Source organism: Malus domestica, chromosome 04 (genome assembly GCF_042453785.1).
Source record: "Malus domestica chromosome 04, GDT2T_hap1".
NCBI classification, from domain to species: domain Eukaryota; kingdom Viridiplantae; phylum Streptophyta; class Magnoliopsida; order Rosales; family Rosaceae; genus Malus; species Malus domestica.
This window is the reverse complement of record NC_091664.1, coordinates 4073818-4100444: the sequence shown is the minus strand read 5'-3', so window position 1 is coordinate 4100444 and position 26627 is coordinate 4073818. Positions and strand designations below refer to the sequence as shown.

Below are 26627 nucleotides of genomic sequence, written 5' to 3'. Positions count from 1 at the left end.
AGCATTAATACGTTATCCTACCTTGAAAGGGTCCTTATATAGAATACCCTTAAAATCTCATAAACGGGCTCAAAATCTGGCGCATAGAATATTTATGGACAAATTTATGTCTTAACTATCCTACAGGGATGGTGAATTAGGACTTTTCATACCTGAAGAATAAGTGCATGTTTTGGATTGTGTCATCAGGTTCGTTATCTCAGTCACTGTGGATTAAATAAGTGATGATTATAACATACCTTCCACTCAATTCTGTCGAAATAACGGTTATGACAGGCTACGAAATGTGAAGGTTTTCCTGCGTTCGTAAACCGTAAACATATGTTTCTTCCGCTTCTCGGATTAATTGTTTGATTTTCACCTGTGTTGCTGGGATAATGTGATGACAGAATGAACAAATTTGTGCAAATACAGAGTAAAATCACACGAAATGTTGTTTCTTGATTCCTATTTCTCAGTCTACTACTTTTACTGTTCATCATCACCGACGATGTGTTTCTTCTTGGTGGGTGATTCGAATTGAATCACAGATGTAAATACACAACCTTACTTGCTGATGATTATTTACCCAGTAACTACTTTTATTGTTCATCATCATCGCCAAGACCTCTCGAAGATCGCATCTGCAAGGAAAATGAGGAAAACTATTAGGAAAGAAATAAAGATAATCAAGTTGATGCGGTCGGACTTATAGCACAGAATTGTCAACAGAAAACCATAATGACATAAAAATAATACAGTTTCGGCATCCACAACGAAAAACGAGTGGATAAGCAGGTCAAGAAGAACACCTTTCACTTTCAGCTAGAAAGTTTAGTCTGTCTCCCCGTATGGGTAGTCTACACGGCATCCATGATTTCCCCGTCCAGCCCCAAAAATTGTTGGTCGAGGTTCTGTCATAAAAATGAGTAAATAAATAAGTGACCAAAATACCAGACATCAGACATTGAGACAAAGAATCCTAGAAGACTTGTTTCAATTTTTTTGCTTCAGACCAAAACCACAAAGCCTGGACTTGAGCTAACCCAAATGAATCTGGATTCCCTTTTGGAGACAACTCTGAGATATTGCTAAAGTTTACGCTGCCAACTGTTCAGAAAATGTGGCGACATATACTGCAGTAAGTAAAAATCAGTGACCTAATTATTCCCAATTCTCTGCAAATCAGTTCTTGTGTTATGCCTGATTTCTATATCGATGGAGCTAAAACTTCTTAGTAAAAGTTAGTTGGTTCACGCAAGTTATAACTAATCACTCTCAGAGATTTGTCGCATTATTTGCGTAAAATAAAAGTTGCAAATTGAGAATTATGCCACGCACCAAACCCAAAGCTTCTGCTGCTCTTCTTTGGCTTTTTTCACTGCAAACGCCGGTGAGCATGCTCATTAGAAATTCCCTCTGATCCAATTTCAAATGTTTTTCCAAGCCTCGAGCAACCATCTCCATCTCAGGCTGCAAAATAAACTCATAATTAAATCCACTCATTTTGTGATGCAGCATATGTAAATAAAAGGAACTAAAGCAGGCCAAAGAAAATGTTCTGTCACATGCGTAAAGGCATTTGACTATAGTAATACGAAAACATCTAACACCAGATCACAATTGACTGTCTTAAAGATCAAGCTATAGGATTGATCAGAACATAGCTTTTAGCATTAATGTAAAACCATTACGGTGATGTGAAAATGCGTGCAAGGAGAAAACTGTTTTACACAACAACCAAGGTACATTATACAATGGCAAACAACACCAATGCCTCTGAATTTTAAAATGTGCCCCGTTGCTCCCTGAATTTTGAATTTGTACTTGGTAAGGAAGTTTACTTAGAATAATTGTTCATATCACCAGCCCAAAACAACTTATGCGAGTACAAATTGATGGGGAGAGAGAGGTTTCTTGAATGATAAGAGAAGGGATGGGTACGGGATTGAGTCAGAGAGTAGGGAAAAATAGAGAATGACCCATTTGTCATTAGGTGGTCATGCGCCGAGCACAAAATAAAAATTAACCAAACAATATAGATGCTTTTAGAGTTTATGAACCAAAAAATTATGACGAAATCCCCAAAATAATAACGAAGTATAAAGAAAATATCTAGATATGGTATATTAATTTATGAATAAAAATGCACATACAGAGGACTCCTCGGGAGGGAATATCCGCAAAAGCAGGCATATCTTTGACAGTTCGACTAGTGCTTCTGCATGTTTACTTTGCATTACCAATGCCTGCAATCAAACAGTTGGGGAAAAGACCTTTAAAAATTAAGTGGAGTAGAGAAGGTGTTATCTGAAAGGTAAAAGGATATTTCCAGAAAAATCCATAAAAGAATATACCTAAAATTTACAACAGATAACATCGAAATATAGGTCCAAAACTCAATATTCATCATTAAAGTAACATATGCCTGAAAAACTCCCATGAATACAGAACTAGTAGAATCCAATAAATAAAAAGATTAAGAATATCAGGACTCCAAACAGACAAGTTGAAGCCTAAAATTAGTTAGTAATCATTTCTGACAAAGTGATGAATTGTTTTCAGAAATGTTAGCTAAATAACTGAGGCTTCATGTCTTTTTAATTGGAGGCCTCGTATTTTTATTTTCTTAGATTACTAGATTCTATAAGTTCTAAATTATTGAGATTCTACAGCATAAGTTAATGGCATGCTAATTTTTGTTCCAAATCAAAATTAAAGTTCAATGGGTAAGTCTTGTAGAGGGTCTAAACCTGCCTGAGATTGATACTCACAATGTCTCTAAAACAGAAAAGAGATCTAAAATTCCCTAAAGCATTCATTTCTGATTTAACCTTCTACATTCTCACAGAATATTCCACCAAATATTGTGCACGAGTTTTCCTTTTAACTTTGGCTTTTGGAGAATATGATGTCAAAATAATTGTCAATGCAACGAGAGACACTTCACATCTTTTTCAGTTTGCTTGCAAGCTTATGACACGAACATGGTCAAAAGAACAAAAGTAGAAAAATTACCCACGCCTGCAGAAAACGTGAGCGCGTACGTGCAGCCACTGCTGCACACATAATTCTTGCAGCACGAATGTTGTCAAGCCCAATATTCCCAGCAAGCCCAGCAATGAATTGACAAACATCTTCTCCGTCAATCTGAACATAAGTAGAATGACTTGGGGCCCTGCCATATAACCAGATAAGTTATACCACCAGGAGAAAGCAAAGTAGCCGAAACAAAGAAAAATATTGGAAACTACTGAAATGTTCAAGCATTCCATCTGAGAATCACACCTGCTGCAAACATTTAAGACATATTCAACAGACACACGGTAGAACGAATCTCGTGTATTTGTTGTATCAAAGGAGACCCGTACTCCAGATGTCCTGCATATTTGACGTAACTGCTCACCCACTCAGGCAAAGGACATACAATGTATTATGAATTATCAGTTAACACAGCATAAAATTGTAATAAAACCATCAAGAAAGAAATTGTGGTAATGATTCAGATTTTATAGACAGGATTGTTTACCAGCAGTGAACAATCCATTAGAGAGCACATGTTAAATAAAAAACTCAAAATATAAACTTAACAAGCTATTGAAATTCACAAACAATACATCGAACCAAACATGCTCATCAAAACAATTTCAGAACATAATATTTCAAGAGAGAACCCTATAGAATCGTATTTAGTACTTTTTTTACCTTCACTTGATGCACTACAAATTGATTCTTTCAAAACATCCTACATATATATATACAATACATATAGGGAGAATACCATTTTGGTGAAACTTTTAAAACCTGTGAAATGTCCTTGGTTAGCCAATATGTTAGACTTAGACAAAAGGAATTTAACTTGCAAGGGTCAAAATAGTGAAAGACAATGCAAGTAAAATCTAAGAGTCAATTTAATAAAATATTGTATGCTAAAACTGTTTCAGAGGTTCAAATAAGAAAGCCGTATGATAAAATTGATGCCAACATGACCTCTTAATTCCCCATATCAACAAGGTTCTCACATATGAACATTGATATCGTAAAAACCCTAAAATAACCACAACTTTCAAATATAGTAACAAACATTGTAACACTCTGCATAATCTTTAGATAATATAAACATTCATTCTCACATGGTGCAAGAGCTACGTCTCCTCTTCCATTAGGTGCACAGTAGTTTAATATTGTATCCATGTGAGTAAAACATGCTTGCAAACAATTAACTTATTAACAGCAAGATTGTTATGTTACACTTTTTTAGGCTAACATATCAGCAGAAACCTCACAAAGAGTGCCCTAAACTGAATTAGTGATACTGCTACATCAACATAGAAATCTATAAAAATCTCATGATGTATACATATAAGAAGTGTGTGAACCTACAAAAACATGTATGTTAAAGCACCTACCTATGTATTTATCAACCAATCATGAGACTGTAAATTTCATAAAAGTAAGGCATAAATCAACTAGATACACAAAAGCACTGACATGAATAATGTCATCCTCTCCAATGTCCTTTCCGCTCATTCTATTGTCTGTGATCACTGGAAATCAAGTGGATGAGTTGGCAATTAGGATGTAAATTGTGATCAAAACATTATGAAACTCTGAGAAATGTGCAACTTTTACCTACGACAAAAGGAAAACCCAAAATGAAATCAAGTTAATATGAGCTCCTTAAGTGGGATTTAAGCAACTCGAAAATATTAAGTTGCAACTGTAATGAAAGTTTGAAGATTTTGGTAAACTGCAGTTATATATGCCACTCCACCGAAACCAAATTAATTTCGACATGAATCTATATGCAAACAGTACCGTAGAAAGTCATAATATAAAAGTGAGAAATGAAAGGAAAAAGGAACCTCTAACCAATCTGTCTGCTTCTCCCTGGTAGTACTCCTTATCCACCACCAGACTCTGCTGCGGCGCTGAGCTCGGCCACCAGCTGGGCAGCTTCTTCGCCCACCGAACCTGACTCTTTAACATCCTCCCCAAACCATCCACCATCCTACTCTTCGGCATTGACAGCGGATTATCCAAAATCCCAAAACTCTTTCTTTTCCTCGCATCAACTCTCTCCTTCTCCACTCTCCCTACCACAACCTCTTTTCCCCCGAGACTCCTATCCCGCCTCACCACCGTCGCCTCCTTGCCATACCCGGACTGACTCCTAAACCCTAACCTGACCAAGGCAACCAAAACCCTAAACCCCAAAACGACGGAGAAGGTGATAATCACCAAATTGCCGACGAAACGCAGCGTGGAAGGGCGACAGGAGACGATGACGCGATTACCGGCGTCGACAGATACGAGAGTGCGGAAGTCTTGGAGGGCGTCGGAGGAGTCGGAGAGGAATTGGTTGAGGGTGGAGTGGGAGGTGTGGTAGATGTAATCGAGGTCGAAGGTGGCTTGGAGAGTATCAGGGTTGGATGGTGAAGGAGCGTAGAAATAGGGTTTAATGGTGGTGGAGGTGGTGGTGGTGGTGGTGGTGGGGCGGGTGGTGTTTCGATTGCGGCGAGTTCTGCGGTTGCGATTGGGGGGACGGGGCATGGAGCAGGAGAAGGAGGACTGACATGGGGCGGCGACAGTGGCGGTGGTGAAGCGGTGGAGTGGAGAGTGAGTGGTGAGAGCGTGAGCGGGGGTGGAGGAGTTCATATCATGAATTTTGTGTTTGGAAATTGGAGCTCAGCTGCTAACTCTGTCGGAGTCTGTAAATTTGGTGGTGGCGGTGGCGGCGGCGGTGGTATAACAGCGTATGGTTAGATGAAGGAAGAGCGGTGGAGTGTGGAGTTGGGGGAAGAATTGTTGGGAAACTTTCTTGTTACGATGACTAACGACAATCTCCTCATCCGTCCAATTTCCCTCCCGCGCTTCATTTCTTTGTATTCCTTATTGGTTGGTTCCCTACTTCTCGCGGGCGCGACCGGCCGGCCGGTTCGTTTCGGGTTTAGGCAATCCAGCCCATCCAACTAATTGTTAGTTGGGTTGGGAAGATTTCTCGGATTATCCCTTTCATACTATTTATTGTTTTATTTATTTAATTAAAGAAATAATTGAAAAATAAAACAACAGGTACAAAAATGAGTAATAATTCTAGTAGAGATAGGTACGATTTAATTCAACATTATGTTCTTTAGAGTTTGATTGTGTCGTACATGATTCAGATTAAGTTTATTGATGTTTACAATTATTTTTAGGCCAAATTTTTTTTTTTGGTCCCTGTGGTGATACGGCACTTTTAATGTAACTCTTGTGGTGAAAATGTTATTAATTAAACCCCCGTGGTGAGCCCTAATAGCAATTGAGGTCCAAATCTAAACTTCCGTTAGTGTGCCGTTAAATAAACTCATGTGACTATCACGTGGATGAGTCAAATTCATCATTTCAATTCAAATTACATCCTATTCCATGGACATATAGCATGACTTAGGTATACTGTATACATGTGTTCTTTCTAGGTGAGTTATGACATGCACTTGTTTCACTTGTGAGTTGGCATCTGATTCCAGTGTACAAATCAAATTGAAACAAAGGGGAGATAATTTACATTAACCATTCATGAAAGAAAAAAATAACTTCATCATTTCTCATACCATAATGTATTTTGCACACTAATGACAAAAACATATATCCAACCCAAAACAAAAAAAACAAAAACAAAAAAACAAAGACAAAAGTATGTCTTCCACAATATATCTTGGTTCATAACAAAAACTCATTAAAAATGTTTTCCACAAAATAAACAAATAATCTAGTTTTTCACAAAACAAAATCAATTCCCTTCACTTCATCATTTTTTTTTTGCAAGGTATTGTGCTTTTTCATTCGTTGATTTTGCATGTTGTGTATTGGGGCCATTCCAGAAGGTCTCCAAGGATTTTTAGCATTTGATGATATTGCAGAGGTCATTCTAGGAGGTCTCCAAGGTGCATTGAAAGGTTGTGTACTGCAAGACTATGGCATGCATCAAACCACACTGCGAATTAAAGACAAAATTAAAAGGCATATATGCAGATTGGTACAAATTGATAGAAGGTTTAAAATTCAAATAAGGCTAAGTCTCTAACTCATGATCAAAGGCGTGTTGGTATTAAAAAAAAAAAGTTTATTAAAAGTATTAGGATTTCCAAACGAAATCATACCTAAGAAATTAGGCGCCACTTCACATTCATCTCTTCTCCTAGCCATTGACATGGTTTTATAGGTTTAGTTTCACTGCGTTTAAGTTTATTTTATTTTATTTTTTATTTTTTATTTTTTTGTAAAATCTAATTTCAGTTAAACCCTAAGTCATACTAGATGTTCACCGCATACAATGTAATTTGAATTGAAATGACGAATTTGACCCCTCCATTCAATATAATGATCAAACAAAAACTGTTTTTGAGCTAAAACCTAAATTTTATGAGCTAAAAATTGTAGTTTTTAACCTAAGGGTTAGAGATAGTCTTAAGATACTAGTATTAGCGCGCTCAAATTCAATATAATTATCATACTGCCATCGATTGTTGTCCTTATGATTAAAAGAAAGTTCATTAGGTAATTTTAGATTAAAAAAAAAATAGTCACTTAGTACTACGATCTGGTGGAATTCCTTTTTACTTGAAAGTAAGAGGTCTTTGGTTCGAATCTCGTGGATGATGAACTCCTCCTCCTCCTCTTAGTGTAAAAATATATTTATTCCACACCAAAGAACACGGAGGAGTTGATATCATTACTACCTAAACCCTAATCTATAGGTCTATCTATTCTGAATACATATCATATAGATGCATGATCCAGCAAGCATGCTCCTTTGTAAAATTTGTAAAGTAAAAAAAAAAAAAAAAAAAAAAAAGATTCATGGTAAAATTCGATGCTTTTTTTTAATTATATATATAATTTTTTGGCTAATAAAGGGATCAAATGGTATAATTCTTTTGTTGGTAGATTGGAGACTATTGTTTCCAATTGGTTGTTTTTGCATTAATTGCAACTTCATTAATCTTACTAATTAGTGTACATGTTGTATTTGCTTCTCTTGAGGGTTGATAGGATAACAAAAATGTTTTATTTTGCGGCACATTATTATGAATTGAATTAGTCTTTTTGGTGGGTGATAGACGCATATTTATGCGACTTAGTTAACTAGTTTTCTTGCATTTACGTTATTAGTTCTTAGTTATTTTAGTACTTTAAGCCATTTTCGTGTGTTTGTAGGTCCAAAGGGCTAAGGTAGCAAGAAAGTGCATTTTGGTGCATTTTGGAGCAGTTTTGAGCTTGGAATGGATTACATATGATATGAGCAAGATGGATGGACGAATTTGAAGACAAAAGAGGCTAGGAACATGCTAAAAATCTGGTGAAACAAATACAAGTTGCAAGAAGGGATAAATTTCTAGAAGGATTGGCCAAAACTTCACTCAAAACCATGCATACCCCATAAAATTCATCAATGCCGTGGCCTTCCCTTTGTTTTACTTCCACCAGATTTTTTAGTGATGATGCAATGCCTATCTCACTATGACATTTGAGTGGATGATGTAATGCTTAACTCACCATGACATTTGAGTGGATGATGCAATGCTTAACTCACCATGACATGTGAGTGGATGACTCAAAACCTACCCTCACCAACAATTCTCCACCTTGCCATGCCTTACCTACTTCATTCCACCAGATTTTTGCATTAAACATGTCCATCCTCTTCCTATAAATACCATGGCAGCAACCTCATTCAAATCATCCAGAAATTAACCATTCTCCAAGCCTTTCCTTGCCTCTCCTACATATCTAAACCCCTTCCCATCCATTCCTCCAAATAACCAACCCTTCAACATCATTCCAACCTTGTTGTGGCGGCAAGGAGAAGTAAAAAGTCCTTGGACGCGCTTGCTATCCAACATGGATCGTTGGAACGTTTAGGTGCTTTCTTCCCTTTGTTTTTCAATGGTTAAATTTGTTTATCTTTGTTTTGTAATAATGAGGAACTAAACCCCCCCTTGGCTAGGGGGGGATTCAAAACCATGTTTATGCTTGCTATATGATTTGATTACTTCCAATTGCGTTTCTTGAATTGTGAATTCAATTTACTTATCCGTTCGTATAAAAACTAATTTGTGTATGTTGGTTGAGAGTGCACGCTTAATTTTCATGCATGAATTTGACGCTAGAATATAAGGGAGTTTCACCTAATCGTTATGAACTTATATTCACAAGTAGTGAAGGTTGCTAGTCACAATCACGTTAAGTAAATTCTTGGCATAAGTTTCATGCAAATCATAGTAACGAGTGCCTCGTCAATGCTTATGTTTTTCATAGAACTTAATGATTCTTGCTTGTATCTCTATTATGCAATTCATGTAGGGAACTTGTAGGGAGTGTTTTGGGTTGTCGTATGCAATCATCCAATCTAATAACTTGTTGAAAAACTGAGAGTTAATTAGTGCAATTCACGGTTAATTTGGGGCGTTGAGTATTCATAACTTATCGAAGAGCAATTGGAAATCATTTTGTATGCAAGCAAGACATGTGTGGAGAAGAACCCCTTAGCTAGCCTTCCATTATCCATTCAACCCAAATTTGTTTAAAATCTATTTAAGTTTTTAGTTTATTCGTTTTTACTTTCAACTTCACCAAACTCAAATCCCCCTTTTACTTTCTTGTTTTAAAATCTTTTGTTTACATTTTTAACTTTGTTTCTTTTTGTTTTTGAGTCAGTTTAGAGGTTTTAGCAAGCCCTCCTAATCCCCGGTTTAGAACGATCCCTACTTACATACTTTGCTACAATTGTCAAAAAGAGGGTTTAATTTGTGTGTCAAGTAATTCTCGCATCAGTGGGTATCCTTAATTCTCTCATCTCTTGAATCTATTCGGTCTATATCCAAAAATGAAATGACCCCCTAAAAAAGGGTTAAGTTTTTTTAGGCTTTTCATTAATTTTCTACCTTTTTTTTAACCAAAGAAAATGAATTAAAAAAAAACTAAATAAGAAAAAGAAAAAATATATATATATCCCCACCCCGACTCTACTTTAAAAAAAAAAAAAAAAAAAGCCTCTTTAGTTCGTAGGCTTAACAGTTACCCCCTCCCTAAACCCTAACAACTCCCGCAGCGACCTCCCTCTCCCCCACCACCTCCTCCTCCTCTCTCTTCCACATTAAAGTCCTTTTCTTCCGTTTGGGCTTCATTTCACAGATGCCGCCTCCCTCCTCCATAGCAGTCGGGCGTCATTGAGAATCTTTCATGGTGCGTTGCAGTTGAATAGGCGTGTGGCAGCCATTGAAGTGATAACATAAGAACAGAGCTAAGAAATTCTTCTTGTGGGTTGAGACAGAGGACCGAGGTCTGTTTGCCTTCGGTTATGCTCATCCCTGTAAGGCACGAGCTAAAGTTCAATTTTCCCTCCGAGTTTTAAGATATGGATCCCAGCCAGGTGAGATGACTCGGTTCCACATCCAATCCTCTTCAATTTGTTGCTTGCTACTGTATCAGATGCTTGAGTTAGATATAGGATTCACACGCTCTTTGATCATGCTTATCTCTTCTTCTGTGCCACAATTGTATGTATATATGTTTTCCATTTGCATTTTGGGTTTAAGGCTTATGGGTTTTGGTTATTTAGGGGCACCTGTAACTTTTGTTTTCTCTTTGGGTGCTGAGAAAATAAGTGGGAAAGGGAGAGAAAATTTTCCGAAATTTTCCCTTTTATTAACGGGAAGGCATAAAGGAGAGTTCTTGGAATTGCTATACAATATGTTGTGGCCATATTTACTTGTGTTCTTGAAATTTTTTCTGGACGAAGTATGCTCGTCCTTATCATTTTTAGTCTGAATGGTAGATCCGCGATTTCAGATTTTCTTTAGGCGGATGTTGTTGTTGAAGTGTTTTGAGCGTAGTCATTTGTTTGGTTGAGAAGAACTTTGTTCTAATGAAGGGGAAATTATCTAATCATCCATTAATAAAGCCTAGAATTGGTACAATACATTTTGTTGTTATTAATTTAGAGGCCTGGCAATGTGCAGGAGTCTAGTCTGTTGCCTCTCCCTGATTCTCAGCAGACAAGGAAGCCGCATGCGCCACCAAAGCGGTTTGTGAGGAACCAAATTCCGGACTCAATCCTCCACGACTCAGCTCTGAATGCTGCAATAGCCCTCCTTCCCTCCAACTACAACTTTGAAGTCCACAAGTGCGTCTGGCGTGTGCGCTCCACCAATGCCTCACGGGTGGCCCTCCAACTCCCCGAGGGCCTCCTCATGTACTCTCTGGTCCTCTCTGACATCCTCTCCACCTTCGGCGGTGTCTCCCAGTGCTTTGTTCTCGGTGACGCAACCTACGGTGCGTGCTGTGTAGACGACCTTGCTGCCAAGGCACTCGATGCTGACCTCCTCATCCACTTTGGCCACAGCTGCCTTGTCCCCCTCCACGTCACCTCAATCCCCTGTCTCTACGTCTTCGTCGAAATCTCAATTGATGTCTCCCGATTAATCCAGACCGTCCATCTCAACCTCCAAAACTCTCACTGTAAAAACCTAGTGCTTGCTGGAACAATCCAATTCGCCTCCGCAATCCGAGCGGCCAAACCTGAGCTAGAAACCCATGGTTTCAAGGTCCTCATTCCACAGTCAAAACCCTTGTCTGCCGGTGAGGTTTTGGGTTGTACTGCCCCAAAAATTTCACGCAAAATAACCAAAGGCAACGAGGAGGAGGAAGAGGAGAGCGTAGTGGTGTTTGTGGCGGACGGGCGTTTTCATTTAGAAGCGATTATGATAGCAAATCCTGGGCTGAAGACGTTTCGGTACGACCCATATATGGGGAAACTGTTTTTGGAGGAATATGATCACAAGGGGATGAGGGAGTCGAGGAAGAGCGCAATTTTGAAAGCAAAGGAAGCCTCGAATTGGGGCGTTGTGTTGGGGACTTTAGGAAGGCAAGGCAACCCCAGGATTCTACAGAGACTGGAAAAGAAAATGAAGGACGAAGGGTTTTCTTATACCGTGTTTTTGATGTCAGAGATTAGTCCTCCAAGAATTGCTCTGTTTGAAGACTCAGTGGATGCTTGGATTCAGATTGCTTGTCCTCGCTTGTCCATTGACTGGGGTGATGCGTTTACAAAGCCCCTTTTGAATCCTTTTGAGGCTGACATTGCTCTTGGCTTCATTCCTCCTTGGTGGGACAAAAATAAGAAGAGTGATTCTGGTTGTTGTGGTTGTGCATGTGCTAATGGAAATCAGGTTGGGGAAGAAGATGTTGTTGGGGATTATCCCATGGACTATTATGCTTTGGATGGAGGGGAATGGAATTCCTCTTATGTCAACAAGCCGTCCCACCCTATTCGGAGGGATTCTGCATCGGCTACTACTGCAAACACTGGATAGGTGAGTTTGCCTTTTGACACATCTGTGTAAATTTTGTTGCAGATTAGTTACCATAGCAGCTGCTTTTATACTGTAGTTTTTTCGACCCTTGTAAACCTTATTCAATGTTTTAGATTAATTATGGTCAATTTATGTTGGAGCAGAAAGCTTGGGAAGTTGCAGTGCCTCCTTTCAGGAATTCGCCAAAGATGGGCCTCATGGTACTGCTAATCACCGAGTGTTTGCTCCACATTTTTGGTTTAATCTAGGTGTTTTGGCTTAAACATTATTGAGAGATATTATGAATATATTTTTTCTTCACTTCCTTAAAAAATCAAAATTTTGAAATCTCTCTACTTTTTCTCCCATTGTTCTCCAGCAACGGGAAACCTTAATTAAATAGCCCAGCTCCTGTTTTCCTTTGGTTTGTTCTGTTTAGATGACTGTTCTTAGTCTGCATCATGTAGATAGTAAGTGTGCATTGCTCCTTCTATGTGTATCCTTGCGTATGTGTGTTCCCTTTTTTATAATTTTAAAACATATCGAAGGGGGTGCTCGATATTCCATTCCCAACAATGTAGAAGGACTAACATGGCTGGTGGTCGTACTGCCCTATCATTGATCATGCAATTTTAAAGTAGAGTGGCTACGGAAATTTACATTCTTTCCCAAATGCTCTTCAGTTTACCATATTCACTAGCATGGCTGTGTAAGTTTTTATAAAGTGATTGCAGGCATGATAGTTTAGAATGGTTACTTCGATACTTTTTTTTAAACTTCGGTTGTGATGTTTATGTACTCTGTTGTTTAATGAAATCTGCATAGTTTGTCTGTTTCGGTTTTGTGGTACATTCAAACTGATGAATGCTCAGAACTATAGGATAAATCTTAGAAGTGCAACATGAAATGGGTCAACAAACTTGCGTAAAAAGTTTGCCTATAGGAAATCCCGAAGACTCACATGTTTCTCCGCGTTGACTCTAGTTCATACAATTATACAGGAAAAAAGGACTCAGATTTGTTACTCTATTATTACTACTGGGCATCTTAGTTGTGCATCCTTTTGCTCCCTCTGTGACGTTCAATTATGGATGTGATAGTTAACTGCTTGTTCCTATTAGAAGTTCGTGCTCCTTGGTTCCTCGAACGGGATTGTCATTTGCATAACATTGTTCTCACTTTTCACAGGTGAACGTCGAAGATGCATCTCCTGTTGCATTAGAAGATGAAATTGAAACCGTCGAGCATTTCTAGCAGAACCAAAAAGCGATATGTTACGGTAGATGGTGTCTTGCATTTCGGCGTGGAGAATACAGCATTTGGCATTCTGTTAAAGTTGATCTAATACGACCGGGTGATTCCAAGCTCGCTCGTTCACTTACTGAACAACCATTTATACATTCAAGTGCTTGTTTGAGTTCGATATGGATTTCAAGATCGAGTTGCGACGGGCAATGGTGTCCAAATATATATGTAACATTCTCAAATTGAAATGAGGCAATTAGCTATGACTCCCCCAAATTTTCAACCTTCACCGTTTTTGCTTGGTTCTTAAACAAACCTGAAAATTGGTGGATTATGCGAATAACGATATTTGATCTTTTTTATGCTCCTCTTAAGGGAAGCAGCTTACATGGAACAAGTTTACGGTTGCTATAACTTCACAGTCTAATAATGCCAAAACTTACACATAACGATGTATGGATCAGAACGCCACATATTAATGAACATGTTCCATGCACGTCCTCCATCCGGCAACAACGGATTTCCAAGATTCCTTTGGAAGAGAGAAGAAAAATAAAACCTAACGGTTCATTGTAACAAGTGTGTCGAAAGTACACAAACAATGTTTCCTAGGAATTTATTTTTCTTTATTTTGCTAAGAAGAAAAATCTAATTCCGTATGAAACAAAAAGAAGCATACAAAAATTGACATTGGGGGTCAAATACTCCTGTGGTTCTAGGCAAAGAATACATAGAAACGCTATTGCAAATCACATTGGTAAAGCTAAAGTAAAGTGCATGTAGGATTCCAATATTTGTCGACAAACATATTACTGTTCTCTCTCTCTCTCTCTCTCTCTCTCTCTCTCTCTATCCCAATTTCCTGCATCAAAAAACTGGGATCACCTAACGGTGTGTATCCTCCAATTCGTTTACAAAATGCTTTACACACCAACTTAGGGAGACCCCGTAACACAGGAAGAGGGATCCCCGAAAAACAGTAGAAAAAAGTATTTCTTCTCCGATTAATTTATTGAATGTTTGAGGAACCTCGCTTTTTGCTTCATCTCTCGTATCATTGCAATTCCTGCCAAAGAATTCCTTCAAAGAAAAAGAAAAAATCCTGCATCAAAATAACAAACAGTCTGATTACGCATGGAACAAAGCCAGCTATACCAGCTACAATTGAAGATCTCAAGCTGATAGTACATGGCATTTAGGAAGGCTCAACATTTTTCTTCTCTGACCGACTAAATAATGTCTCGCATGTCTCGGAAAACATTGTTAGCACACTCTAGCTTTACAACAGGGAAAAAAGGGATCTATATAGCTGGTTACTGGATGTGACAGTTAATTTAATTGCTGCAAAATGTAAAACTAGTCCAGTTTAATTGTTGTTCAATGCGTTTTTTTTTTGTTGGTAATTTGTCGGTCAACATGGTCAAGTAAAATATGCAGCAGATGCATGTATCCAACTAGTAGTGAAAGAGCAATAACATACTCCAATTAACTTTTAGATGGGAAGAAGCGGCTGTCTTTCGTCAGGGCCTGGTCGGTGACTAGCCTGGAAAAGGTAAACTTGTAAGAAAAGAGTGAGGCAAATATAAGATAAATATATCTTATTTACAAGACAGTAATTTGCAATTCTAACCTCTTCATTTGCCCCTGCTGCCATATTAATAAAGGAATCCTTTGACCTGAATCCAGAAAACAACCTACGTTAGTAACCACGATGGATTTCCCTGAATTTCTCCTTTATCCTCTCCACTAAATCCCCATAGTTGAGGTTCCATCGTTCCCACTTTTTTGGTTGATTTATGTATACTATATAACTGGTGTTATAGAAAAGGCAAAACCTCGAAAGCACATAAAATTCTTAAAATCATTATCCTTAGTGGCCTAGTCTTGTTAGCGCCTAACAATGAAACATTTGATTCTTGCCTTGGTGTTTATGTCAAGCATACAACAGGAACACAGTAATTTGTACATCAAACTCCCAACTAATGCTGCCATGGGTGAAAAGAATGAGCAGATACCTGTGTTTATCATCGACATCTATCATTTCCAGCTTCCCATTTTGTTCCTCCTCCTTGAGTTTTGAAATGGGAGAAAAGAACTATACAGAAAAATAAAACAAACAATGGTCAGCAAACAATTTGATCAGAAAGCAAATAGAAATCTATAGAACGCTCTCTCTAAATTACACAATTATTTTTCTTTTGAAAATAGATCTTCATTCTATTAACAACTAATGTGAGAAAAGAAGACTCATTTATCGAGATTACCTGGTGCATCGAAATGAAGACAATAGAAATTCCTAAAACAAAGTTCATAGTCAATTTGTGACCAAACAGCAAAGCAGATGCTATGCCTGTGAAGATAGTGGCCACTGTGGACGAGTACTTCTTTAGAATTGTATCTGTAAAAATTGAATGGCATCCTTTGATTAAAGAGTGGCGAGAAAATGAAATTTAACAAAAAACTGCCAAAGTTGATGAAATCATAAGCTGAAAACAAAATCTCGCTCTCCTTAAAGTGTACTTACGAGCAATCTCCATACTACAGCAAGTGTTTCTGTACCAAACTGGCATGACATATAAACCTACCTAAAGTTGCTATTGCAGAAAACTAACCTGCATATTTGAAGAAAAAAGAGGACAGAATTCCTTGTGCTGCGTTGTTAGCTATCAGAAACATTGTAGCTCTTGAATGACCATGAAGGATATCAAAGCTACCTGGACCTGAAACATTCAAACAACATGAAGTTATGACTCAAAAGACCTATTTCGAAATTTCATAAAATTTCCTCAACAGAATACCACTGTGCAAAAGCTCAATGAAGAAGTTCTTATCTGTAAATTGGACCCTCCTATACCATTTAACTATATTGAACAATAACCCTATCCAAAACCATATTGATTCGTAAAATATAGCTAAGGATATAAGTACTGGTGCTACTAGAGTCAATAAATTTGAATCTGTACATTGAATATTATATGTGAAAAATGAGAGTAGTCAACCAGTGATCTTAATTTTTCCAATTAAGATTTGTATGCATATGGTTCCCCCTGGAAGGAAGTTCGGAGAATAAAATGCCCCAAGGAGGTCAGGTGACATTCCTATCCAAACTACTGTTTATGATAAATTTAGTGAATAGTTTAATTCAGAGAGCAGAGGTATTGGTAAAGAGATGATATATGTACAAGAGCATGGTTCATCCTTTACAAAAATGCCCTTAAGCTTTGAAAAGGTGAGGATTTATTTTCTCTGTTTGGGGCTCATTGCTTCTTCTATTACTGCTGTGATATCTGGACCAGATTTTTGAAAGCAACTAATAAAGATTTTTTTTGCAAATAAACCCATTTTTTCCTTAACCACGTGGTTAAATAGAAAATCAAACCAACCAACTATTAAAGCCATCTTAAATATCTGAAGATAAATTTTAAAGGTGGCACCCTAAGAGCAGTAATGAAATTCTCTTTCAAAGCATTTGGATTCTATACTTGCTTTATGGACTCAAAATGTTGTGTACTACTTCTGTACATGGGACTATCTTTTAGAATGTTTAAAAGGTCGTACCCAGTGCACAAGGCTCCCGCTTTACGCAGGGTCTGGGAGAGGTGAATGTCGGCTAGCCTTACCCCCATTTATGGAGAGGCTGCTCCCAAGTCTCGAACCCGAGACCTACCGCTCATGGGCGAAGGCACTTGCCATCGCACCAAGTGCGACCTCTATCTTTTAGAATGTTTATATATATAAAAAAATTTAAACATTTTATTTCTCTGCAGAAACAATAAAAATAATGTTGTTCATACCTTTGATAATGGCCATTACCAATATTCCTAGAAAGTTGAATATCGCACCATACCCGTATAAAAATAAGTTCTGCATAGCCAAAAGAAGACGACTTAAAATGAAGACGATAAATTGTTGACTTATATTTGTCATTTTTCAATAACCGTCCAAACTTGAATTTAACAACGCATATACAATGGGACTGACTTATATTTGTCATTTTTCAATAACTGTCCAAACTTGAATTTAACAAAGCATATACAATGAGACACGAGTTGCTAAGATATGGTTAAGAAAGTCTAGGTTCAGACTTAAGCAAATTGGTCACAGATGAAGCCAGGCATCTAAAACAAAGTGAAAAATGGCCCTGATGAACCAATTATTTAAAATAGTCCGTGTTTAAGGGTAAAGGCGTATCCTTCCACCTTGTTGCCGACATCTCGGGGATATGTTGTCGGTATGTAATACGCTTCAACGTCAGTGGAATACAAGAAAATTGCGGCAAACTGTCTTATTTTCCTTAAACAACCAAAAATCCAGAGAAACTCTGGCAGCATTTCAACTTCATGGACTAAACTAAGTACCAAGAGACAATGGCATGCTCATCATTTTCAAATTCCAACCCAAATACAAGTTACAACCATATCCATACATCACTTGGGTAAATTTAGAGAAACCAAACAGATAGCTCCACCAAAAATAAAATCACAACACGAGTAATCAAGATCCATGTTGATGCTAGATTAGGCCAAATCGGGTAAGTAGTGACACTGATTACAAGTACAGAAGCAAATAACTATGTGCTACCTTTAGAAAACCATTCCTCAACATCCTTGAATAATAAACTCAGTTACTTTCATGCTGTAGCAAAGAAACAAGTCATACAAGTCCTATTTCTCACCTGGAGGTATATGCTTGTGTCATATTGGCTCTTCAGAGCATACTCATTATAGACAGAGGCCAACGATGGAACTGTTACCTGTAAGATGAATCTGAGATAAGTGTCCAACATGCATATAAACGTCTTGGAACATAATTTTCAAGAATACTCTATTCAAGCCAGCGAAAAAAGTTATGAACCTAAAGGTGCGTGTTAAACAGGAGGACATCACCAGTAGAAACAACAAATATCATTAATCACTTACAAAGATCAATGTGTAGATGTATGCGCCTGTTGAAACTGGAAGACCTAAAGCAATAGTACCCTCGGGTAAAGATCGTAACTGATTTACACTAATCCCGATGAGCAACAAAGCAAGGGCTTCCCACTGTATCAAAGTAATATCAGTGTGATAAGATATAGCAATCATAGCATCCACAGGAATGTGTTTAAATAAGATGATCCAAAGTTCTAACTGACTACTCCCCATTTGTAGAAACAGGAAAAGAACAGAAAAGCTGGAGTAATCTTTTACTTGGCTAAAGAGATGAACAAACAGAAAGGGTACTAACCTGAATTATTGAAAACCGGCGCTTCATTATCATTTTCAACAAAACAGCAATCACCAACACCTGCATGTCCACAATCAAAACTTTATAAATTAAATGGTGATGAATTAAAACAATGACATGTCTAATTCCTTAAAAAGGAGACCTGCAGAATTTCTACAGGTGAAACTAAGTGAACTAGACAAAACTATGTTAGCTTATCTTTTCATGCTGGATGCAAATATGCATCTGGAGCTGCTTCCATGGAAGCAACACCAGTCGTTCAGACTATTTGGTGTGTAGAGAGAGAGAGAGAGAGAGAGTATATAAAGAGGGATCCCATTTGATAAATCCAAAAGGGGATCAGACACAAATCAGAAACAATTAAACAAGAAAGGAAAATTTTTTTGGGATTGCAGGGTGTCAGCAGTTTTCTGGGTCGAGTGAAATAGAAAGATTCTTTAGGATTATTTGGAGGATTGGTATGGATGAACTTTGTAATTGAATAAGCAAATTTTTTTGGGATTGCAGGGTGTCAGCAGTTTTCTGGGTCGAGTGAAATAGAAAGATTCTTTAGGATTATTTGGAGGCGGGTATGGATGAACTTTGTAATTGAATAAGCTTCTGACCTTTTTTGACTTTGTAGAGTTCAGGGCGTCTTCCTTTCTAGGTTTTTTTTTAAAAAAAAAAAAATTAAATTATGATAAGATCCCTTGGTTTATCTAGAAAGGTTTTCAAAATGTGGCATTTAAGACAATGTGCGCATTCCATCTTCATGCATTGAAGATACATATGTGTATGCGCATATAAGTATTATGATTTGAGCTTGTTTGTTTATATAAAGTATGCCCTAATTTACTGAGTAATCACATTAGTTGTTTATTGAGATTCCAGATAATAATGATGCTCCTAAGTCCTAACACATAGGAATTGGCAACGGTCTTCAATTTGATTAGGTTATGTTTAGCTGAGTTTTTTATTATCGTCAACTTGGAATTGTGTGAAGAAAAATCACAATTTACATACAGCCATTCGCGGCCGGGGGTGGGGATTGACAAAATTAACATGAGAGAAGTCACAAAGCAACACTAATCAAATCATGAAATCGTCGTTAACATCAATAAGATACCAATAATAATACTGTGAAACAAAAAGTACCTTCAAATTGCTCAGCATCTTCACAGTTGCAGGATTGAAATATAGCTGCAAAAAAGAAACTTAAATTATTTTATGAACTTTAATCAATTATTTTATGAACTTTAATCAAGTAAAAAAGCTCTCTAAATTCAATGAATAACCTCCACTGGAGAACAGGATAAACTTTGGATGATTCAGTAATACATGAAGCCTAAGCAATGACCAATTCTGGTAGGCCATACTATTTCAATAAAACTGCTAGCAACTAAGCAGTTGTGGTATAACCATATCATGTCACACACGAAGTGGTGTATGGCAACATATCTCTATAATTTGTCTCCATTTTTTAGTGTTTTTTTTTTTTCCATGAGATCGTTTTCTTAAGCTAAACACTGCAAATACTACTTCTCAGTAGACCAGCATGATTCACTACATAAAAATCGAAGGGATAAGAGCATGGGGGAGAATCCATAGAGCTAAACATCTTGGTTATATCAAAATTTGACTCTACAGGTATAGCACGAGTCCATCACTCATACTAAAATTTGGAAAGTTAACCATATACACCACCCGATTACAGAGATGCATGCTAAGAGGATCTATGAAAGAACTATACCTGCATGGTGAACTTTAAATAGTTATTAATAGCATAAAGAAATGCTGGAACAGCAAGAAGCACATTATTCCGAGCTGCCTGCAAAGAAAAAACACAAATATTGTTGGATCATCAATGACCATGTTTGCCTTTTAAACGTATAAACTCCAAAATAAGAGCACGCTTATCTTATAAGCTAAGCAATATAACTCAAACATGGATGCCAAGAAATTAGTTAATGAAGAAAACAGACTGGAGCACATACAGTGTCCTCCTACAGACCATGCAGAACAAACTAATGGAGTGCCCAAATTCCATTTATTACGATATCATGAACAGATAGACGTTATAAAAACAAGAGCTTAAAGAAATTAACGATTGTAATGCAGTTAAAAGACAACCTGCGTGAATGTGGAAATTGAGAGAAGAGGTTTCTCCCCTACTTTCTGATTCCTAGCCTGCAGAATCAACAAAGATGTCAATAAGAAAAAGAAAAAAAAAAAGAAAAGTACGCCCATCAAGAAATACATCACAAGTACTTTGCGAAATTCCACTAATATAATCTAGAATGTGAGAGCTATTACCAACCATCAGATATCCTCTCCCTCCATACCCCTCGATTTTAAACTTGCAAAAAACACACAAGCAAGTTTGTCCTTTGGGCATAATTAATTCTACGTTCTTCAAAAGGTGAAAGCTCCTAAGTTCTCACCCAAGCATAAAAAGGGCACTCACCCAAGTGAAGGTGCTTCGCATGGCACTAAGGTATTTACTAGCCTCATCTCAGAACCTCGGCACACAACACAGAAGTTGATGCCAATGACAAGATTTTAAATTTTGTGTAAACTTCATATGGCACCTTATTCCGGGTTAACCAGAATTGTTAGAAGGTGCTGGAACTTAACAGCACCAAGGAATAACAATAACTCAATCTTATCTTCCTTCTCTTAATAAAAATTAAATTTTATTAATTTACCTCATATATCTCCTAAGAAAAGTGGAAAATCAAAAGGTCTTTGACTATTTTCGCGCACATTTAAGTAAGGGAGAGAAAAGAGTCATTGACATACCTGCAACAATAGCATAACGACAGCAAATAGAACCTTTGCAGCCTCTGTCAAAAAGTTTACACTAATCGGGCTAAACTCGAATTTTCCATCGACCTTGGACATATAAACCAGAATAGGCTGATTCAAAAGTAAAAATGTAAGCATGTCAGGTAATAATGACATTGGAATGAAGAACTGCCCAAAAACTTTATAGCAACAGCTTGCAGGTTCATTCATAAACTCAAATCAAGTTTTCACAAGCAAGAATACATTTCCTGAAGGACTTTTTGAAACAGTTGTTAGTGCTACTATCTCTGCAATATGAATGATCAACTTGATTTCAATTTTAATATGCTTCCAAACAACGGTACTCATCTTCATAGTCCAAAACAAGCAAATTAAACTGATATGTTGAATCAGGAGATCAAATTCAACAAAATTACAGGAGCCATTAATGTAACGGAGATAAAAAAAAGATAGATGGAAATGTAATCAATAGTAATATCGTGGCCTCTATGGGAATGATGATGGTAGTGGCAGTGTTCATGCTAGTTTGAGTAGAAGAATACTGTAGACATTGGTAGCAGCCTTAGTAGTTGAGAAAACATGCTCAAACATGTTCAATCATGCAGAAATATCACTTATATGTTTTAAAAATTCCGGATTTCACACATCATTTCTTATAAGCATAAAATCATGTACCAGAACATACAGCTACGAGCTACCATGTAATAAACTTCTATACTTGAATTTGCGTATATCTCCTTGTAACCAATCATTTGATTTCCATGAAAGATGAGAAAAATAAGTCCAAATATGAAAACGAACCTGTAAACCGACAAGCATACAATCACCAACGACCAAGAGGACATTGAGAACACGTTGCTTGGACGACACCCTGCTCTTGTGGCGGTCATAGGCCCTGGAGAAAGTTTTACTGTTCGGGGCAACAATCTTTGAATGGCATACACTACATTCTATCATCCCTTTATTCATCAGTTTGCCCCGCCCTCAGTCACACTCTACACAACAAGCAAAATCTACAAAAAAGAAACCAAAAAAATCCAGAATTTAACACAAACATCCCATAATCACATGCCCTCTTAAACACTAACAAGCATTCTTGGTGAAATATTCATCTTATCATAACCATTCATAACGAGCTACACGCGAAAAGATAAAACTCTCAAAATGCATACTTCAGAGTTCAGGCCTACCAAATCAACATGCCTTCCAATCCCCAATAAGACCATATTATTAATCCATGTTTATAATATACCTTTCGTTTCTTTATCCTATCCTACACTTTCTTTGCAACCAAACAGAAGGCAAATGGCAGCTCAATCCGATCAAACACCTCAACAAACTCATCCACCACTCACAAATCAGCATAATTCAACCAGATCTTGCCTTTAGAACAACCAGAACCATACACAAACCTCAAAACCAGCTAAGATCCTCACAGAAACCCTAAATCGAATCAATTAAAATAAAACCAGAAACAATACAAACGCAGACAGAGCTCAGATCTTGCTGAACTCTCAACCAAAAATTGAGCTGCAATAAAACGGAAAAATTCGAGCGTTACTAACCGAATTGCAGCAACGAACGGACCTAAACTGCCTCCGAACAGAGCATTGATCTGAGGCTTCGATTGGGTCAGATCCACAGTCACGGCAGCACAGCAAATTCCCACCACTCTCAGAATCTGATCGAAACAATACAGAAATCTTGGGAATTTAAGGAGAATTCGAATTCCGGAACCTTCCTTTTCGTGCTTCGATGGGAATCCGAACTTCCCAAAGATGCCAGGAATATGCAACGCACACAGAAGAGAAGATGAATTCTGCGGGGAATGTTTGGAAAGAAAGAGCGAGCTTGTTTAACTTTCTCGTCTCTATGTGGAAATGTATCTTTTTAATTAATTAATTAAATTAATTTTTGATTATTTTCTAAATTAATTAATTAATTAAATTAATTTTTGTTTATTTTATTGCTTTGAGATTACACAAACACGGAACTTGTGCGCTGGGGGCTGTCACCGACCGACAACAAGCCCATGGTGACGGGCCAATCAGATGCCGGGGTTGGGTGGGGATTCTAAGGATTCTGTGATAAGGATCGTTCATCGTACATTACATGGTTATAAATCATTTTAAAATTTAAAATTTAAAATTAAATGTAATTAGTCCCTAAAGAAAGTTAAACACTCTGTGTACAATGAACGGTGATGATCATGGAATTCCTATGATCCCCAGAAAAAAGATGTGTATCCTTTTGGGGAAATATGGGAAGTGAAAAGTGGGTGAAGAATTGAGATGGGTAAGCGGATCAATGCTCGTGAGTTAATATTTTGTTTTGGTTTATTCTTTTTTCGGGTTGGACGTTTCTTTCGCTTCAATTTGTTGTACTCTTAAAGTAGGCTTTGTTCGCATCATTATTATTTATTACATGTGAGAAATTAAAAAAACCGAAGACAAAAGAATGGAGATTTTGAGGTTTGATTTGGTTTTGATTTGATTGTGGTCAAAGTAGGTAAGAGTAAAAAGTTGAAAGCTATGTGAATTAATTTGAAGTTTGGTAAGTATATTCAGTTCAATTTCCAACACTTTAATCAAAGAGGTAGTTGTCGATTCCTCACCAAAACTTGTATAAAGCGGTTTATTTTTGTCCTGGATTTTAATTGTAATCAATTACACATTTGAATTTTTATAATTGACCAATTTCGCCCCAAGCGTTTAGATTTTGAAAATTTTCATCCACTTTGATCATGTGCACGGCACATTCTTGAGGGCAAAAAAGTAATTCTATCCCTAATATGGACAACTTATCATTTTTATTTTCTTCTTCTCCCCTTCTGCTAATTTACTCCATACATTTTTTGTTTGAATTGTACCTCTAATGCGGACATCAAAGAATCTTCTCCACGGTCTTGCTTTTTCACCACTGTGTTGGGATTGTGATGCCATTGCTTTTTCACCAACATGTTGAGGTTGTGATTTCATTTCATTAGCCTTCTTTGTCATTTGATTCACATAACCATTTCGATTCACCAATTTCAATTCAAGACTCCAATTCAAATAAGAAAGTAATTACTCATCTCAACAACCTTATTACTATAAACTGGCCAATTATAAACATTCAAGGAGTAAGGCTAAAATTACAATTCAAAGAGAAATTAGCCAATTATAACAATTTAAAGGATAATCAATTAAAATTAAAGTTCAGGTAAAAATTTGATAGCTCCTTACAAGTTCAGGGAGAAATCGGCGAATATCTTGATTGTAACTATAGTTTTTAATTATAACTAAGTAGTTCATTCCTCCGGGATCCCAAGCAACCTCTTTTATGGGTGCATCATGTATGTAATGGTCACTGGTTGGTTAGCAGCCAAAGGCCACTCTTAACTTGCTTGTCACAACCACCAGAGAACACAGTGGATCCATCATCCTTCCAAGTTGAGCACAAAACCTATACATTGATCTAATGTGATCTCAAAATTGGATGGGAAGCTCAACACTTGTGATCAAATTTAAAGGAGAAGCCCTTTTATTTGTTTATCTCCCCATTGGTGCAGTTTGTGTAAAGCTAAGGAGGAGAATGTTAACCACATTTTTCTCCATTGTTCTTGCACAATTCCACTGTGGTGGAAATTGTTTCAGGAGGTTAGAGTTAGTTGGGACATTCCAAATGGTTGTTTCGAGCTTCTAAGCACCAATTTTGAGGATCTAGGAATTGGGAGGAAAGCCAAAGCTTTGTGGGGTTGTCTGGTGTCAGCAGTTTTTTGAAACATTTGGTTGGAGCGTAACAAAAGAATTTTTGAGGATTATACGGTGTGGGGGTAGCAGATCTATGGGGAAGAGTAAGATATTGGGCAGCCCTCTGGGCTTTAGTTTCAAATGATTTTAAGAATTACTCTCTTTCTCACATATTGTGAAGCTGCCGTAAAGTGATTTTGGTTGAGGTTTTGCTACTTGTAATCAGATCCTCTTGAGAGATTTTCTTGTTTTGTTTTTTGTGGATTTCTTATCCACTTCAGTGTAATTCCACTTTTCTATTTTAATAAACTGTTATAGTTTCTTCTAAAAAAAAATGTGATCTCAAATTAAATCACATACTTGTGCATGCACAAACATATGTATTAGTAAAACTGAGAAATATCGATGATCCTTATTGAAAGCACTGTTCTAAAAATCCCCACCTAGGCGGCTAGTCACTGTCCCGATTAATGCCTATGCGTTTGAAAATTAAGAGAGAGCGCCTAGACTTGCTGAGGGATCCCGCCTAGACCTACCTTGGTCGTAACTCACTTAAACAGAAAATAGATAACTTTATGTTTGCATTTTATTTTTTTTCAGTAAATTGTAAGAGACTTGTTGCATACTTAAATAAACACACATTATATTGTTCCCCAAGTTTTCATTATGTTCTAATATTTCATAATATATATGTCATTCTGTTTTGTAGTTTATGATGAATATATATATATATATATATATATATATATATATATATTAAGTATAAGTAGACACTTATTTTTACGAAATGCAATAGATTTACTTAAATCCGCCTAGGTGCTAGGCCCTAACCCGTTGTCCGACTAGTGGCTAACGTTTTTTAGAATCTTGATTGAAAGGACTCTTATCTTTTTAAACAAGATCATAGAATGGTCGTACCCAGTGCACAAGACTCCCGCTTTACGCAGGGTCTGGGAGAGGTGAATGTCGGCTAGCCTTAGCCCCATTTATGCAGAGGCTGCTTCCAAGTCTCGAACCCGAGACCTACCGCTCATGGGTGAGATCATAGAATAACAGTACAAAATTTACAAAGTCCTAATTTTTAAAGAAAACTTATCTGCCCGAAAACAAACGGACTCCTTAGAAGCCAAGGAATCATAATATATGTATATAGGACAACTGAATCCTAGAGAGGAAAAGGAGAAAACTAGAGTCTTGAGGCAGCAAGTACAAACCAAAACAAGAAGGTTGCTACTGTATTGTATGACACTCCTACGATTTGACAAAATATTGTTCTCAATCAAAATGGTTGAAAACAAGCAGTTAACCCGCATCCAGAACGATA

The 26627-nt window shown here is 37.2% G+C and overlaps 3 protein-coding genes across 5 annotated transcripts; 1 reads left to right on the top strand and 2 right to left on the bottom strand.

Moving 5' to 3' along the window:
• Window positions 1–421: 421 nt before the first annotated feature.
• On the bottom strand, window positions 422–5864 carry LOC103435444 (uncharacterized). The gene is made up of 8 exons (XM_008373842.4): window positions 4845–5864; window positions 4471–4526; window positions 3268–3377; window positions 2998–3157; window positions 2136–2228; window positions 1321–1452; window positions 792–893; window positions 422–623 (listed from the first exon to the last, which is right to left on the bottom strand). Exons 1-7 carry the CDS (start codon window positions 5635–5637, stop codon window positions 840–842), a joined length of 1398 nt encoding a protein of 465 aa, XP_008372064.1. The 5' UTR covers window positions 5638–5864; the 3' UTR covers window positions 422–623; window positions 792–839.
• A 2841-nt stretch (window positions 5865–8705) lies between these two features.
• Window positions 8706–13838, top strand: LOC103435443 (uncharacterized). 2 transcript variants are annotated; one of them, XR_003772559.2, is made up of 4 exons: window positions 8706–10396; window positions 10986–12338; window positions 12482–12538; window positions 13506–13838. XR_003772559.2 is itself a non-coding variant. In XM_008373841.4 (3 exons), exons 1-2 carry the CDS (start codon window positions 10382–10384, stop codon window positions 12336–12338), a joined length of 1368 nt encoding a protein of 455 aa, XP_008372063.1. In that variant the 5' UTR covers window positions 8706–10381; the 3' UTR covers window positions 13506–13838. The 2 variants fall into 2 exon arrangements, 1 of the variants encoding a protein (XP_008372063.1); XM_008373841.4 differs by lacking the exon at window positions 12482–12538.
• A 451-nt stretch (window positions 13839–14289) lies between these two features.
• On the bottom strand, window positions 14290–23444 carry LOC103435442 (CMP-sialic acid transporter 3). Of its 2 annotated transcripts, none has more exons than XM_008373838.4 (16): window positions 23138–23444; window positions 22374–22585; window positions 21567–21683; window positions 20898–20954; window positions 20518–20595; window positions 19923–19967; window positions 18789–18848; window positions 18482–18604; window positions 18238–18315; window positions 17357–17426; window positions 16175–16282; window positions 15827–15960; window positions 15578–15657; window positions 15193–15238; window positions 15043–15105; window positions 14290–14664 (listed from the first exon to the last, which is right to left on the bottom strand). In XM_008373838.4, the coding sequence occupies exons 2-15, from the start codon at window positions 22539–22541 to the stop codon at window positions 15055–15057; spliced, it is 1215 nt and encodes a 404-aa protein (XP_008372060.1). In that variant the 5' UTR covers window positions 22542–22585; window positions 23138–23444; the 3' UTR covers window positions 14290–14664; window positions 15043–15054. The 2 variants fall into 2 exon arrangements, with proteins under 2 accessions (XP_008372060.1, XP_008372061.1); XM_008373839.4 differs by having other exon boundaries at window positions 14290–14642; window positions 23138–23436.
• Window positions 23445–26627: the final 3183 nt, after the last annotated feature.

Coding starts and splice junctions, on each gene's coding strand:
- LOC103435444 (XM_008373842.4), bottom strand. CDS start 5,637: ATGAACTCCTCCACCCCCGCTCACGCTCTCACCACTCACTCTCCACTC. Junction 3,158..3,267: donor GTCTTAAATGTTTGCAGCAG/GTGTGATTCTCA, acceptor GTTATATGGCAG/GGCCCCAAGTCATTCTACTT. Junction 2,229..2,997: donor CACGTTTTCTGCAGGCGTGG/GTAATTTTTCTA, acceptor GTTTGATTGCAG/GCATTGGTAATGCAAAGTAA.
- LOC103435442 (XM_008373838.4), bottom strand. CDS start 22,541: ATGAATAAAGGGATGATAGAATGTAGTGTATGCCATTCAAAGATTGTT. Junction 15,658..15,826: donor TCTTCATTTCGATGCACCAG/GTAATCTCGATA, acceptor TTTTCTGTATAG/TTCTTTTCTCCCATTTCAAA. Junction 15,106..15,192: donor CAGCAGGGGCAAATGAAGAG/GTTAGAATTGCA, acceptor TACCTTTTCCAG/GCTAGTCACCGACCAGGCCC.